This window comes from Macaca fascicularis, chromosome 5, assembly GCF_037993035.2.
Source record: "Macaca fascicularis isolate 582-1 chromosome 5, T2T-MFA8v1.1".
Classification (NCBI taxonomy): domain Eukaryota; kingdom Metazoa; phylum Chordata; class Mammalia; order Primates; family Cercopithecidae; genus Macaca; species Macaca fascicularis.
This window is the reverse complement of record NC_088379.1, coordinates 144,270,342-144,286,924: the sequence shown is the minus strand read 5'-3', so window position 1 is coordinate 144,286,924 and position 16,583 is coordinate 144,270,342. Positions and strand designations below refer to the sequence as shown.

Here is a 16,583-nt window from a genome sequence, read left to right as displayed (position 1 = left end):
ATTATTGAAAGGAGGAGTATTGAAGTCTCCAACTATTGTTGTAGAACTATTTCTCTTTTCAGTTCTTAGTTTTTGTTTCATAGTTTGATTGTCATTAGGCATATAAATGTTTATAGTCATTATATTTTGTTGCTTTATTGTACCTTTTATTAATATATAATGTCTTTTGTTTCTTTAAACTTTTGTCATTTTAAGTCTATTTTGTTTAATATTGGTATAACTACTCCTGCTGTCTTTTGCTTATTATTTGTGTGGAATGTCTTTTTCCATTCTTTCATTTCCAATCTGTTTGTTTCTTCTTCTTTTTTTTTTTTTAACTTTTAAGTTCAGGATACAAGTGCAAGTTTGTTATATAGGTAAACTTGTGTCATGGGGGTTTGCTTTACAGATTATTTCATCACCCAGGTACTAAGCCTAGTGCCCATTAGTTGTTTTTCCTGGTTCTCTGTCTCCTCCTACCTTCAAACCACAAAACGTCCCCAATGTTTGTTATTCCCCTCTATGTGTCCGTGTGTTCTCATCATTTAGCTCCCACTTATAAGTGAGAACATGTGGTATTTGGTTTTTCTCTAACTATGTTAGTTTTCTAAGTATAATGGCCTTCAGATCCATCCATGTTCCTGCAAAGGCCATGATCTCATTCTTTTTTACGGCTGGATAGTATTCCATGGTGTATATGTACCACGTTTTCTTTGTCTAGCCTATCACTGATGGACATTTAGGTTGATTCCATGTCTTTGCCATTGTGAATAGTGGTGCAGTGAACATACATATGCATGTGTCTTTATAATAGAATGATTTCTATTCCTTTGGGTATATACCCAGTAATGGGATTGCTTGGTTGAATGGTCTTTCTGTCATTAGGTCTTTGAGGAATCACACTGTCTTCCACAATGGCTGAAGTAATTTACACTCCTACCAACAGTGTATAAGCATTCCTTTTTTCTCCACAGCCTCACCATTATCTGTTATTTTGTGACTTTTTAACAGTAGCCATTCTGACTGGTATTAGATCATATCTTATTGTGGTTTTGATTTGCATTTCTTTAATGATCCGTGATGTTGAACTTTTTTTCATATGATTGCTGGCCGCATGTATGTCTTCTTTTCAGAAGTGTCTGTTCATGTTCTTTGCCCACTTTTTTTTTTCTTTGAGACAGTCTCGCTCTGTTGCCCAGGCTGGAGTGCAGTGGCATGATCTGGACCGCAACCTCCACCTCCTGGGTTAAAGTGATTCCCATGCCTCAGGTACCCAAGTAGCTGGAACTACAGGCGTGTGCCACCACAGCTGGCTAATTTTTATATTATATTTTTAGTAGGGATGAGATTTCTCCATATTGACCAGGCTAATCTTGAATTCCTGGTCTTAAGCAATCTACCTGCCTTGGCCTCCCAATCCTGGCACTTTGGGAGTGCCTGGCCTGCCCACTTTTTTATCAGGTTGTTTTTTTCTTGTATATTTGTTTAAGTTCCTTGTAGATGCTGGATATTAGATCTTTGTTGGATGCATAGTTTGCAGAATTTTTCTCCATTCTGTAGGTTGTCTGTTTGTTGATAGTTTGTTTTGCCATGCAGAAGCTCTTTAGTTTAATTAGATCCTATTTGTCAATTTTTGCTTTTGTTGCAGTTGCTTTTAGTGTCTTTGTCATGAAATCCTTGCCCTTACATATGTCCTGAATGGTACTGCCTGGGTTGTCTTTCAGGTTTTTTTAGTTTTGGGTTTTACATTTAAGTCTTTTTTCTCACTTTGAAAGGATGGTTTTGTTGGATATAGGATCCTTTGTGGGCAGGTTTTTTCTTTTTCTTTTTTCTTTCTTTCTTTTTTATTCCTTTTTTTTTTTTTTTTTTTTTGAGATGGAGTCTCATTCTGTCACCCAGGCTGGAGTGCAGTGGCACAATCTTGGCTCTCTGCAACCTCTGCCTCCTGGGTTCAAGAGATTCTCCTGCCTCAGCCGCCCGAGTAGTTGGGACTACAGGCATGCACCACCAAGCCCAGCTAATTTTTTGTATTTGTGGTAGAGATGGGGTTTCATCATGTTGGCCAGACTGGTCTTGAACTCCTGACCTCAGGTGATCTTGCCCACCTTGGCCTACCAAAGTGTTGGGATTACAGGCGTGAGCCACTGCACTCGGCCATATTTTTTATTCATTTTTTGAAGACAGGGTTTCGCTATGTTGCACAGGCTGGGCTTGAATTCCTGGGCTTAAGTAATCCTCTCAATTCAGCCTTCTGAGTAATTGGGACAGCAGGTGCCCACTGCCTCTATTGGCTGCAGTTCTTTTCTTTTAGCAATTTGAATATATTGGCCTACTGCCTTATGGCCTCTGAAGTTTCTGATGAGATATCTGCTGATAATCTTATTGTGTAACCCTTGCATGTGATAAATCTTTTCTCTCTTGCTACTTTCAAGCATCTCTCTTTGTGTTCAGTTTTTGAAAATTTGATTATATGATGTGTTGGAGTGGGTCTCTTCGAATTTATCTTACTTGGAGTTCGTTGAGCTTCTTGGATGTTTTTATTAGGGTCTTTCATCAAATTTGGGAGGTTTTCAGCTAATATTTCTTCAGATATTTTCTCTGCCTCTTTTTTTTTTCTCCCTCTGAGACCCTCAAAATTCGTATGTTGGTCAGCTTGATGGCATCGCACAGGTCCTCCAGGTCTTTTCAGTTTTTTTTAGTCTTTCTTTGTTTCTGTTCCTTACACTCAGTAACTTTTAGTATCTGTCTTCAAGTTTACTGATTCTCTTCTGCTTGCTCAAATCTGCCTTTGAATTTCTCTAGTGAATTTTTCGTTTCAATTATACTTTTCAGCTCCAGAATTTCCTTTTGGTTTCTTTTCAGATTTTCTGTTTCTTTATTGGTGTTTTAATTTTGTTCATATATTGTTTTCTTGACTTTTCCCACATCTTCCTTTAGTTCTTGGAGCATATTTAAGATAGTTGTTTTAAAGTCTTTGTGTAGCAGATTAGCCATCAGATGTTTTTCAGGAACAGTTGATTTATTTATTTTTTTCTTTGAATGGCCCATCCTTTCCTGGTTTTTTGTTTGCCTTATGAGTTTTTGGAGAAAACTGGACATTTGAATCTCATGTGTTATTCTGGAAATAGAGTCTTCTTCTTCCCCAGGATTTGCTGTTTTTTTGTTATTGTTTGTGTTTTTTTATTGTCTTTAGTTCTTTAAAAAAATTTCAATCACTTTTGGGGTACGAGTGATTATTGGTTACATGAGTGAATGGTATAGTGGTGAAATCTGAGATTTTAGTGCACCTGTCACCCAAGTAGTGTACATTGTGCCCCATGTGTACTCATTTTATCTCTCACTCTCACTCCTACCCTCCCCCTTCTGAGTCTCCATAGTCCATTATATCACTCTGTATGCCTTTGTGTACTCATAGCTTAGCTCCCATTTACAAGTGAGAGCGTACGGTATTTGGTTTTTCTTTCCTGAGTTATTTCACTTAGAATCATGGCCTCCAACTCCATCCAAGTTGCTGCAAAATACATGATTTTGTTCTTTTTTTTATGGCTGAATAGTATTCCATGGTGCATATATACCACATATTCTTTACTCATTGATTGACAGGCACACGGTTATAAATCTTTGCAACTGTGAATTGTGCTGTAATAAACATACATGTACAGATGTCTTTTTGATATGATGACTTTTTTTCCTTTGGGTAGATACCCAGTAGTAGAATTGCTGGATCAAATGGTAGATCTACTTTTAGTTCTTTAAGAAATCTCTGGCTGGGTGCGGTGGCTCACGCCTGTAGTCCCAGCACTTTGGGAGGCCGAGGCAGGTGAATCATGAGGTCAGGAGTTCAAGACCAGCCTGGCCAAGATGGTGAAACCCCATCTCTACTAAAAATACAAAAAAATTTAGCCGGGTGCAGTGGCAGATGCCTGTAATCACAGCTACTTGGGAGGCTGAGGCAAGAGAATCAGTTGAACCCGGAGGAAGGATGTTGCAGTGAGCCAAGATCGCGCCACTGCACTCCAGCCTCAGCAACAGAGTGAGACTCTGTCTCAACAAAAAACAATCTCCATACTGTTTTTCATAGAGGTTGTACTAATTTACATTTCCACTAGCAGTGTATCAGTGTTCCCTTTTCACCAAGTCCATGCCAATATCTATTGGCTTTTGACTTTTTAATAATGGCCATTCTTGCCAGGAGTAAGATGGTGTGTCATTTTGGGTTTAATTTGCATTTCCCTGAATGACTAGTGATGTTGAGCACTTTTTCATTTGTGTGTTGGCCACTTGTATATCTTCTTTTGAGAAATATTTGTTCATGTCATTTTCCCACTTTTTCATGGGATTATTTTTTTTTTCTTGCTGATTTGTTTGAGTTCCCTGTGGATTCTGGACATTGGTCCTTTGTTGGATGCACAGTTTGCAAATATTTTCTCCCATTCTGTGGGTTGTCTGTTTACTCTGATGATTATGCTGATTATTATTTTTTTGCTGTACAGAAGCCTTTTAAGTTTAATTAGGTCCCATTTATTTATTTTTTTTAGTTGCATTTGCTTTTGGGGTCTTAGTCATGAATTCTTTGCCTAGGCCAGTGTCCAGAAGAGTTTTTCTAGGTTATCTTCTAGGATTTTTATGGTTTTAGGTCTTAGATTTAAATCTTTGATCCATCTTGAGTTGATGTTTGTATGAGGTGTGAGAGATAGGGATCCAGTTTCATTTTTCTACTTGTGGCTAGCCAGTTTTCTCAGCAGCATTTATTAAATAGGGTGTCCTTTCTCCAATTTATGTTTTTCTTGCTTTGTTGAAGATAGTTGGTTGTGGATATTTGGTTTTATTTCCGGATTCTTTAATCTGTTCCATTGGTCCATGTGCCTGCTTTTATACCAGTACCATGCTGTTTTGTTAACTATAGCCTGGTATAATTTGAAGTCCAATAATGTGATGCTTTCAGATTTGTTCTTTTTGCTTAGGATTGCTTTGGCTATTCAGCCTCTTTTTTGGTTTCATATGAGTTTTATCAGTTTCTTTCTCTAAATCTGTGAAAAATAATGTTGCTGTTGTGATTGGATTTGTATTGAATCTGTAGATTGCTTTAGACAGTATGGTCATTTTCATGATAGGAGCATGGGATGTGTTTCCATTTGTTTGTGTTATCTGTGATTTCTTTCATTAGTGTTTGTAGTTCTTCTTGTAGAGATCTTTCACCTCCTTGGTTAAGTACATTCCTAGGTATTTTATGTAGTTTTTGCAGCTGTTATAAAATGGATTGAGTTCGTAATTTGATTCTCAGCTTGGTCATTGTTGTTGTCTAGCAGTGCTACTGATTTGTGTTCACTGACTCTGTAACCTAAGATTTTACTAAATTCACTTATCAAATCTAGTAGTCTTTGGAGGAATCTTGAGCGTTTTTTAGGTATATGATCATATCATCAGCAAACAGCGATAGTTTGACTTCCTCTTTTCCAATTTGGATGCCCTTTATTTCTTTCTCATGCCTGGTTGCTCTGGCCAGGACTTAAAGTACTATGTTGAAAAGAAGTGATTAAAGTGAGCATCATTGTCTTATTCTAGTTCTCGGGGGGGAATGCTTGCAACTTTTTCCCATTCAGTATGATGTTGGCTATGGCTTTGTCATATATGACTTTTATTATTTTGAGATAATTCCCTTCTGTGCCTTGTTCGTTGGGTGTTTTTATCATAAAGGGATGCTTGATTTTATTGAATATTTTTTCTGCATCTATTGAAACAATCATGTGGTTTTTGTTTTTAATTGTTTATGTGATATATCACATTGATTGACTTGCATATGTTAAACCATCCCTGCATTCTGGGGATTAAACCCACTTGATGATGGTGTGTTATCTCTTTGATGTGCCATTTGATTTGGTTAGCTAGTATTTTGTTTAGGATTTTTACATCTGTGTTCATCAGGTATATTGGTCTGTAGTTTTCTTTTCTTTTTGTTATATCCTTTCCTGGTTTTGGTATCAGGGTGATACTGACTTCATAGAATGAAGAACAGGTTGCTTCCTTGATGTGGTGCTGTCCCCCTTCCCCTAGGAGTAGAAGTCCCTGAGAGCCAGACTACTGTGAGTACTGCTGCTCCTCTGGGTCTAGCTGCCCAGTGGGGCTGCCACATTCCAGGCTGATTCTGGGGAATGTCTGCAAGGGATCCAGTGATGTTATCTGTCCTCAGGTCTCCCAGCAATGTGTGCCAGCACCAGCTCTCATAGGGGTAACGGGAATGACATACATTGTGAGATTTCTTGGTTATAAATAGCTATAGTATGTTGGCTTTCTTAAATGCTGGTTGTAGTATTAATAAACTGGTCATGTGGACAGACTCCGGACATCCTGGTTAGCCAGGGTACTGCAGACAGTGCTGATAGCTGAGGTCATTCATAAGTTTTCTCCTTCCTGGGTGCAATGTTATTTTACCTGTAGATGCTGTAATAAACTGTGTCTATTGGCCTTCAGCCAGGAGGTGGTGCTTGCAAAAGAGTGCCAGCTGTGGTTGAAGTGGTGGGATTTGTGCTTGTGCTATGTTACCCATGGGAGGTATTTTGGTTTATCAGATGATGGGTGAGGCCACAGGGCTCCCAAAAGTTTCTGTCTTTTGCGTTAACCTTCCAGGGCAGGTGGAGGGGCAAAGCCAGGTGGGGGCTTGGTCAGGCAGGCCTGCTCTTTGGCTCTGCATGTGTGGTGTAAGCACAGACCCATGTTGGGCTTTTGGAGCCATACCCTGGCCACTGGGGTAATGTTCCAGGAAAGAGCTCAGCTACCTCTACTTCACAGAAGAGTTCATGCAGGAAGTGGGGAGTAGCAGGTGGGAGTAAGTATCATTCAGCTCCTACACACTTGGCAAGGCAGGTCTCTCACTCACAGTGTTCACTAGCAGCAGCTAACTAAATTCCAAGCTGTTTCCATACAGGAACCTCAGCTTTCAGGCCATGCCCCTTTTCATCCACTGGCAATGCCAGAGCACCCAGCTCCTGTGCCTGTGGTTACAGCACACTTCCCATTCGTCCACCCAGTTCAGGCCAAGGCAGTTCATCCCCACTGGAGATTATATTTTGAATTTCAAATTGGGAGCTTCTTTCAACCTGCAACCACTGCCTGAGTTAGTTGGCAGAACTTTGAACTCCTCTGTGACAGAATTAGGAATAGCTTCCCTTGGTTTGCATTGGAGACTGGGAATACGCAAAAGGCTCTTCCTGCTCCTGGTCCTACTTGTATATTCTCCACCGCTCCCTATATCAGTTTGAGCACTGGGTGGGGTTAAGGCCTTCTCCTGTGGACTGGATTTCCAGTTTTCATAGTGGGGGTGTATACTCTGGAGGTAATTTCTCTCCCTCTCATACTCTGGGGACTTACAGTTTTTTACCTGGCTCATGGTGTAGACTGCAGCCCGCCCCTTCTTTCAAAGGATCTGTGGTTTCTTTCCATTTTTCCGTTAAGTTCCTGTATTGCTTCTTTGAAAAAAGTTCACAGTTCGAGTCTCTACCCACTATTTTTTCTTTCCAAGTGGGAGAGGCATGCCAACACTACCTCCCATCTGCCATCTTCGGGAGGGCGGGATTTTTTTTTTTTTAATTAAAATTTAAATTTTTGTAGGCTGACTCTGTGGCAAGGATCAGCCTAAGGTGTATTTAAGGTCTTCTCAGGTCTTTTCTGAGCCTGGGCTTGTGTAGTCACTTTACACATTTTTCCATATATATAGTTTTTGAATGTGCTAGTCTTTATTTTATTTTATTTTTTATTTTGAGACAGAGTCTTGCTCTGTTGCCCAGGCTGGAGTGCAGTGGCTCAATCTTGGCTCACTGCAACCTCCGCCTCCTGGGCTCAAGCTCCTGCCTCAGCCTCCCGAGTAACAGGGATTACAGGTGCCCACCACCACGCCCGGCTAATTTTTGTATTTTTAGTAGAGACGGGGTTTCACTATGTTGGCCAGGCTGGCCTTGAACTCCTGACCTCAAGTGATCTGTCCACCTTGGCCTCCCAAGGTGCAGGGATTACAGATGTGAGCCACCGCGCCCAGCCAAATGTCCTAGTCTTTAATGTGTGGCTCTCAAAAGGGAAAAAAAGAGTAAAATGGGGTTTGCTGGCCTTTTAAGTCCCCTAGAAGTGACTTCAGCCAGAGGGGGAGAGGCTTAACAATAACATCTACTCATTTCTTTGTGTGCTCCTCTGTGATCAGAAGCAATAATCAGTGATCAGAGCACAGATCCCTGATATTTGGAAAATAGTCCTTTTTGCTTACCATGGCCCTCACAAGTTGCATGCACACTGTTCCAGGAACACATGCACAGCTGTCTACCCTCGAGTTGGGGGATGGGTAGCTGATTCTGTGCTGAGAGCTAGTATGACCGAAATTAACCACAATTTATTGTCCAAGCCTTCCCTTGGAGGTTGCAAGCCTTTGGTATCTTCCAGAGTTCCAAAATAATTACATTAGGTAGAGTCTGCCAGTGCAATTGTTGTCTAGATAGGGATACAGATTCCTGGTATATCCTACTCCATCATCTTCTGAGAATCCTCCAGCCTGGATTCATTCTTGGCTTCTTTCTTTCTCTCATACTAATCAATCCACATCAATTTTGCTTGTAAATGTCATCCTTTTATCTGCAAAATATATCTAAAGATTGACTACTTTTTTTTTTTTTTTGAGACAGGGTCTCACTCTGTCGCCCAACCTGGAGTGCAGCGGTGAGATCTTGGATCACTGTAGCTTCAACCTGCCCAGCATCCTGAGTAGCTGGGACAAAGGGGTGTGCCATCATGCTTGGCTATGATCACTTTTCACTACCTCCAGAACTACCACTCTGGTCCCAGCCAGTATCACTTCTCATCTCAATTATAGGTTGGTGCAAAAGTAGTTTGCATTACATTAAAAGTAATGGCAAAACTGCAATTACTTTTGCACAACATATGTTATTGTAGCCTGCTAACTGACACCTGTTTCTGCTCTTGTCCCCTTGTCTGTTCTCAACCCAGCATCTGAATGATCCTTATAATAATCACATCATCTTTTTGTGTAAAACCTTCCTTCTCTCTGAAGTCAGAGTCCTCACAGGGCACCTACTTGGCTCCCTTCCCTTCCCTTTCTGTCCTCTTCAACTATTCTTTCTTCCTTTTGCTCACTTCACTTCAGCTGTATTGGGTCCCCTTGCTGATCCTTTAACTAGTCAGGCATACATCCTCTTGAGGGTGTTGAATTTCTTTTGACTAGAAGGCTCTTCCCCCAGGCATTGCCACAACTCACTTCTACTTTTGGGTTTTTGCTCATATGTCACTTTTTTAGTGAGTCCTTATCTGACCACTCAATCTGAATTGGCAGCTCTCCCTGCCATATATAATCCCTGTCTCTGGTTAATTTAACTCCTTAGCCTTCAGCATCATCTACACGTATGGTATACTATTTTATTTTTTTCTCTCTCCTCTGTAATATAAGATCCATAAAAACAGGGACTTTGCCTTTATTCACTACTGGACCCAGGCACCTAAAATTGTGCTATCGTATAATAGTGCTCATTTAGTATTTGTTGTGTGATTGAATTAATGAGTGGAGTGCTTGGGTTATCCTGGTATCAATGCTTAGTATTTATGTATACCTTATCTAATTTCAGTGAAGTAGAGGCAATAAAACATCTAGTAGGCAAATCTGGAAGAGAGATTTGAGTGAAGCTGTAGGAGTTTTCATACCTTAGAAAGAGTGTAAACAATCTGAAGAGAAAAGGACTAGGGATGGGATCTTGGAAACACCCACCTGTAAGGGTTGACCAGAGAGCAGCACTGTCCTAAGACTTTGCCAACTGGGAACAAAAGACCTATGCTTTAAAGGTCCTCATATCGTCTTCCTCCAGAAGCTACACCCCTGCCCATAGAGTGAAGACTTTGTGGGGGCCAAGGTGACTAGTCTACCTGGTCTCTTTCTAGATCAATCTTTGAATATTTGATCCTAGAATTTCCTGCCCATGTGTCCCTTCACAACTCTCTTCTCTGATTCTCTCCTCTCTTGACTGTACAACACATATGGGATCCCCTGTGTTTAAGGGATGGCCAAGGAGCAGCTGTTTGCAGTCATGTGACCAGAGCTGTAGGCTTTATATATGTGTGCATATGAAGTCCTTCGTAGTATAAAGTGGAGCTAAAGGAGGAAAGAGAAAAGGAGTTGGCTGCAGACAAGGGGAAGGGGTATGGACTTTCCTTCCTGTGTCCCTACGTAACATTAAGGGAGCCTGAGAACTCAAAAATAGAACTTGGCCTTTCAGGTTGTTATTAGTCAAGATAGGAGGAGGGAATAATAATTTAACAGCTTGATTGAGAACTTTAAAAAATATTTAGACACATGGTATGTAGGCTTCCATTTGTACTCTTGTCCCAGGCTCCTTGAAAATGAGGGTTGAGCCTGCAAGGGGGAATTGAAAGGGAGTAGCCAGAGAGGGAAAAGATAAATTCAAGGTAGAGTTTCAAGAAGGGAGTGATTAACAGTGTCAGATGCTTCAGAGGCATCAAGTCCTATGAAGAGAGAAATGTATCCATTGGATTCTACAAGCGGAATTTAGTAAAATTTCAGTTGAGTGGGGATGGATGCCAAACTTTGATAGAAGGAAGAGTACTTGAGAAATTAGAAAGTGGAGACAGAGTATAAAAGATTTCTTATCTAGAAACTTACCTGAGAAAGGAAGGAACTGGAGCAGTAGCTGGAAGGGTATGCAGGATTATGGAAGAGGACTTTTCCTTTGTTTTTGTTTTTGAGACAGGATCTTGCTCTGTCACCCAGGCTTGAGTGCAGTGGCAGGATCACGGCTCACTGTAACCTCAACCTCCTGGGCTCAAGTGATCCTCCCACCTCAGCCTCCCAAGTAGCTGGGACTACAGGTTTGCACCACCAGGCCCGGCTAAGTTTTTTATTTTTTGTAGAGACAGGGGTTTCCCTATGTTGGCCAGGCTGGTGTGGAGCTCCTGGGCTCAAGTGATCCTCCCGCTTCCCTCTCCCAAAGTGTTGGAATTACAGGCCTGAGCCACCTTGCCCAGTCAACTTTTCTACTTTTAAGATGAGAGGATCTTGCAAATGCTTATATTTTGAGGGAAAGGAGCCCAATGGTAGTAAGAGAAGGTTAAGGAAAAAGGAATAATTGATGGAGCAAGGCCTACGATCAAGTGCTTAAGTCAATTGCTTAAGTCAAGTGCTTAAGTCTTTAAGCCTTTGAAAGAAGGAGGACTATTTGAGGAGGCTTGGGAGTTAGAAGTAGGGCTTGGGATGTTTGGATGGGTGCTGATGCTAAGTCGGTGGGGTGAGATAGCAGGAACATGTCTAATAGTGACTCAGGAGGCTGAGGTGGGAGAATCACCTGAGGCCAGGAGTTCAAGATCAGACTGGGTAACATAGCAATATCTTATCTTTAAAAATAAAAGTTAAAAATAAGAAATACTGACCTGAGCATGGTGGCATATGCCTGTAGTCCCAGCTCCTCAGGAGGCTGAGGCAGAAGGATAGCTTGAGCCCAGGAATTTGAGGCTGCAGTGAGCTGTGATCTCACCTCTGTGATCCAGCCTTGGTGACAAGAGTGAGACCCCAACTCTAAAAATTTTTTTTCCTTAAACATTGTTTTATAGTAGTTTTTTGGGCTAGTCTTATTTTTGAAACTTGATTTTATACTCCTGGGGAGCAGAGGTTATACCTGTAGCCACTTAGTAAGAACCTGTTATTAGAACTTGCCCAATGGAGGAAAAAAAACCCAAGAACCTGTTTGAAATACAGCCCATAATACGGAGCATAGGCTTCATACGTTGGTTCTGTCCTCACTCAGTAGTTGTTATGTAGTGTTGAGTTAAAATTTAAAGTTTGAGAAAAGCTCTGATTTCTCAAAAACCTAGAAATAATTTATTATATTCCTTATATGAATGTGTGACATATGGCTTTGGAAGTGATTTGTTTTATTAAGTATTTACTATCTCAGACACATCTAGCTTAGTGCTTTTTTAATATAATTATATTAATATTGTCTTTTTTCCCCTCCCGCTGGTAGTTCCAAAGAACTACTGGTTCAGATTTTAGCTCTTCCGAAGTTGTGAAAACAGTGAAGGATGCTTAGACTACTTAACATACAAACTGTAAGTAACATTTATTTCTGCTATTATTATATATATTGGGAATAGTTATTTATATTACCTTATATGGTGATAGCATGATGGGACTGTGGAATTTTATTAATTTTTCTTCTTAAGATACAAAGACTTTCTCTTCCATTTTATGTTTATAAGATCAAAAAGGAGGCTAATAGTACTGATCAGTAGGATGAAATTTCTGCTTTTTTTCAGGTATTTCATTTTTCTAGAAGTTTCTGGAAATTCTTTATTGTTTTATTTCCATATCTGTATGATGCCAGCAGGCAAACATAATACAAGGGCATAATATTAATGGAATGATTTATGGGAACTATATACTTTCTCTTCAGATATGCTCGATTTTTCTGCATTCTTTTTGACATGAAAAAATTCTGTTAGTAATAAATCTTCATACTTCCTCTGTATGAAAATTTTCGCATAAATGAAATCAAATAAAAAGTAACTTTTTAGGAATAATTTAATGCATAAATCCAGATGATGTAGGAAGGGGAAAAAATGTAAGAGGTTAAGAAATTACTTGAAACCATTTGCTATATTGCATCTTGAACTAATATCAAAACAATTGAGGAAAAGTATGATAGAACTAATATCAAAACAATTGAGGAAAGTATGATAAAATAATATCAAAGGCATTCCAAGTGGTAACTACTTTAATTTTAAACTATTTGAAAATATAAGCAATTCAAATTAATCTGTCTTACATACAGTTCCTGGATTCATAGTGTATTCAAAGTGTGAATACAAAATGAGATTGCTGCCATAAGCAAAAGACAGTTCTGATTGTTCAAACAAACAAACCAGATGAGGCAAAGAAGAAGAATGAAATATTTAAGAATCAATAATCTTTTAATTTGTTAAATAGGAAATCGGATTCAACGTTTTCTCAGTCTGGCACATTTTATATATTAAATGAATAAGAGATCTTTAACATTTCTAGAAACTAACATATTTCAGGAATAAAACAACATCTTTATAAAGGGAGAAAGTTACAACTTTTTTTTTTTTTTGAAATGGAATCTCGCTCTGTCGCCAGGCTGGCGTGCAGTGATGCGATCTTGGCTCACTGCAACCTCTGCCTCCTGGGTTCAAGCGATTCTCCTGCCTCAGTCTCCTGAGTAGCTGGGACTACAGGCACACTCCACCACGCCCAGCTAATTTTTGTATTTTTAGTAGAGACGGGGTTTCACCATGTTGGCCAGGATGGTCTCGATCTCTTGACCTCATGATCCGCCTGCCTCGGCCTCCCAAAGTGCTGGAATTACAGGTGTGAGCCACCGTGCCTGGCACAATTATAACATTTTATTTCCTAGAATATGAATATCATAATACTACCTATGTACAATTGCTTGTTAAGAACTTATTCAGTATGTTCATGAACTTGATTACTAACTCTTAAGAGGTAGAATGTTCATTACTGCCCTCTTTTGACACAGGGATATAGAAGCCTATCTTCTTTTTCTTAGTTCAGGGTTAAAATTAGATTGCAAAATAAGTTACACTTTATGTCCTTCCTGTAATTTTTAAGATAACTTTTCAAATTCTTCCTCTTTTTAGGGTCTCCGGTTAATCATCTTTAGAAGACTGGATTTCTGGATATCTACTGCACTCCATCTCTATTGACTTTTAAAACATGATAATGCAAACCTATAACACTGGCAACCATCAATGAACCTTTAATTTCATTGATTAATAGCATTTGAAGCTTCCTCAGGGAATAACAATGACATCAGCAGTGGTTGACAGTGGAGGTACTATTTTGGAGCTTTCCAGCAATGGAGTAGAAAATCAAGAGGTTAGGCATTCAATGAATTACATTTCTATTTTCTTCATAGAAATTTGTGCATGAACTAATTTTGAAATTAATAGGAAACATATTTGAGAGTAGAAATGTACAAAGCATGAAATTATACATGTACATGTCGTGTACCCTTATAATTTAGGTAATAGAAGGTCAAGGAAGGTACTGCAGGGCTCATGTGAATTGTTGGAACATACATATATTAGAATGAACTTGGAGGGAGGAAACAAATGGAAAGAACACTATAATATTAGTTGAGACTTAAATTTAAATCCCTGATAAAACGCATTGTCTTGGATTATGATGTAGGTATATACCTAAATTAGATTCATTCTAAGTTAGAATTTTGTATGTGCTTTACTTTACTTATTATCTTTGTTTCTTGATTATTTTATATCTTAATCAGTGTGGAGATCCATTGTATTTTAATCTCATATCAACACTTATGAATTTAGATAGTCAGAAAATGAATTCAGGTTTTGAAATTTTATGCATGTAGAATTTTGAATCATTAGCATATTTGGTTATTTTGTTATTGATAACACTGAAGAATTAGATGAGAATAAAAAATAACAGTACTAGAAATATAGGGGCTTCCAGGTCCTGGCTTCAATTCTCAGCATTCAGTAAAGAGTAAATATTGGGGCCGGAGGCGGTGGCTCACGCCTGTAATCCCAGCACTTTGGGAGGCCGAGGCGGGCGGATCACCAGGTCAGGCATTTGAGACCATCCTGGCTAACACTGCGAAATCCTGTCTCTACTAAAAATATAAAAACTTAGCCGGCGTGGTGGCGGGCGCCTGTAGTCCCAGCTACTCCGGAGGCTGAGGTAGGAGAATGGAGTGAACCCGGGGGGCGGAGCTTGCAGTGAGCCGAGATCGCGCCACTACATTCCAGCCTGGGCGACAGAGCGAGACTCCGTCTCAAAAAAAAAAAAGAGTGAATATTGGAAGGAGTCTAAATTATAATTCAATAGTGCTGTCATAATAACCGATAATATTTGTTCAGAGCTGAGGTGGGGAAATAGAGAGTTTTCTATATTTAAAAAAAAAAAAATCTGTTTTCTGTATTTTCTGTGAAAGATGCTGCGTTACTCGTGCTTGCTAACAGTATAACGGTATAATGGCATGCTTGAGAAACAAGTTAGGACATCAGTCTCTGTGTTTTGTAGTCTGGATTCTTTTTTTTTTTTTTTTTTTTTGCCTCCTTGGTGTCTGCTCATTTTTCTAAGATCCAGATCAGCTGTGGGCAAATTCACTGGGAATAGGATAGTGAAGGTCTTCCTTTTCTTTTCTCAGTGGACTCAAAAACTCTTGTGTCTTTTGTATTCAAATCCAAAACTGGTGCAAAGTCCATTAAGAGAAGCCACAGCTACAGAACATACTTTCTTCCCATAGTCAATGTCTTATTTCTTCCCTCGAGATTCACTTTCTGTATGATCACCTCCAGGAATGACTCACCGAAGACATTACGGATTGGGGAACTGCCATCCCCTCTTAGATGACCCAGACCAAACATTGCTTTTTCCTCGAATGCTTTCTCCTGCCATATAGTTTTGCTCTGTTTTAACCCTGTGAGGGGAGCCACCAAAAACAATAGGCAGAATATCTTTACCTTGTGTTGATTAAAAGGTATAATTAATATGGGGGAAATGAGGACAAACAGTTTGTTTCTGGAATACTTCTTATATTTTTCTTCTTTACATGGAACTTCAGTGTTCACAGCCAGGAGAACTTATTATTGTGGAAGAAAGAATCTCATGAATGAAATGACTTTACCAAGTTATTATTGACTAGTGATTTATGTAGTAGTCTTATAGGGTGATCACATTTTATAAAGTAAGTCAGAAGAAGACTATATCCTTAATGAGCATGTCAGGTAGTATGGCCAATATACAATTGGAAACTGAAGCAGTACTATTTAATGGAGCATCAAAAAGCAGCTGGGCTCCCTGGCATGTGCATATAGTCCCAGCTACTCTAAAGGCTGAGGTGGGAGGCTTACTTGAGCCCAGGAGTTCAGGTGCAGCTCAGGCAAGATAGTAAACCCCGTCTTAAAAAAAAAAATAGGGAAAAGTTTAATGAAATATATAAAAGACCTCTGTACAGTGAACTATAAATACTGTTGAGACATATTAAAGACCTGAATAGACAGATGTACCAAGTTTATGGATTGGAAGACGTACTGTGGTTAAGAACAAAGTTGAAGGGCTTACACATCTGATTTAAAGACTTTCTATAAAGCGGCACTAATTGAGGCATTGTGGTATTGGTGTGCCAACAGACGTGTAGATCAATGGAACATTAAATACATATAAAAATGCTCAATGTTATTAACCATCAGGGAAATGTAAATTAAAACCCAAGACGATCCTACTAAACACACAGCATGAGGAAAATTGATGAGAGTAATACCACATGTTGGAAAGGATAAGGAGCAGCTAGACCTCTCATACATTGCTTATAAGAATGTAGGCTGGGCACGGTGGCTCACGCCTGTAATCCCAGCACTTTGGGAAGCCGAGGTGATCACGAGGTATCACGAGGGATCACGAGGTCAGGAGATTGAGACCATCCTGGCTAACGCAGAGAAACCCTGCCTCTACTACAAATAAAAAAATTAGCGGGGCGTGGTGGTGGGCACCTGTAGTCCCAGCAACTCGGGAGGCTGAGGCAGGAGAA

The 16,583-nt window shown here is 39.6% G+C and overlaps 1 protein-coding gene across 28 annotated transcripts in view; it reads left to right on the top strand.

The window, feature by feature from the left end:
- Nucleotides 1–16,583, top strand: part of ELF2 (E74 like ETS transcription factor 2) — a 121,675-nt gene that overhangs the window by 35,649 nt on the left and 69,443 nt on the right. For 24 of the 28 annotated variants that reach the window (XM_065545509.2, XM_074040488.1, XM_045391858.3 and 21 more), the window contains 2 exons: nucleotides 12,006–12,090; nucleotides 13,660–13,897. The exons of the other annotated variants lie outside the window; for them this stretch is intronic. Coding sequence is in view for 8 of the 24 variants with exons in the window: in XM_045391856.3 (XP_045247791.1) it covers nucleotides 13,826–13,897 (72 nt within the window). In the remaining 16 variants the exon portion in view is untranslated. The remainder of the gene's footprint in view (nucleotides 1–12,005; nucleotides 12,091–13,659; nucleotides 13,898–16,583) is intronic. 28 annotated transcript variants of the gene reach the window in all.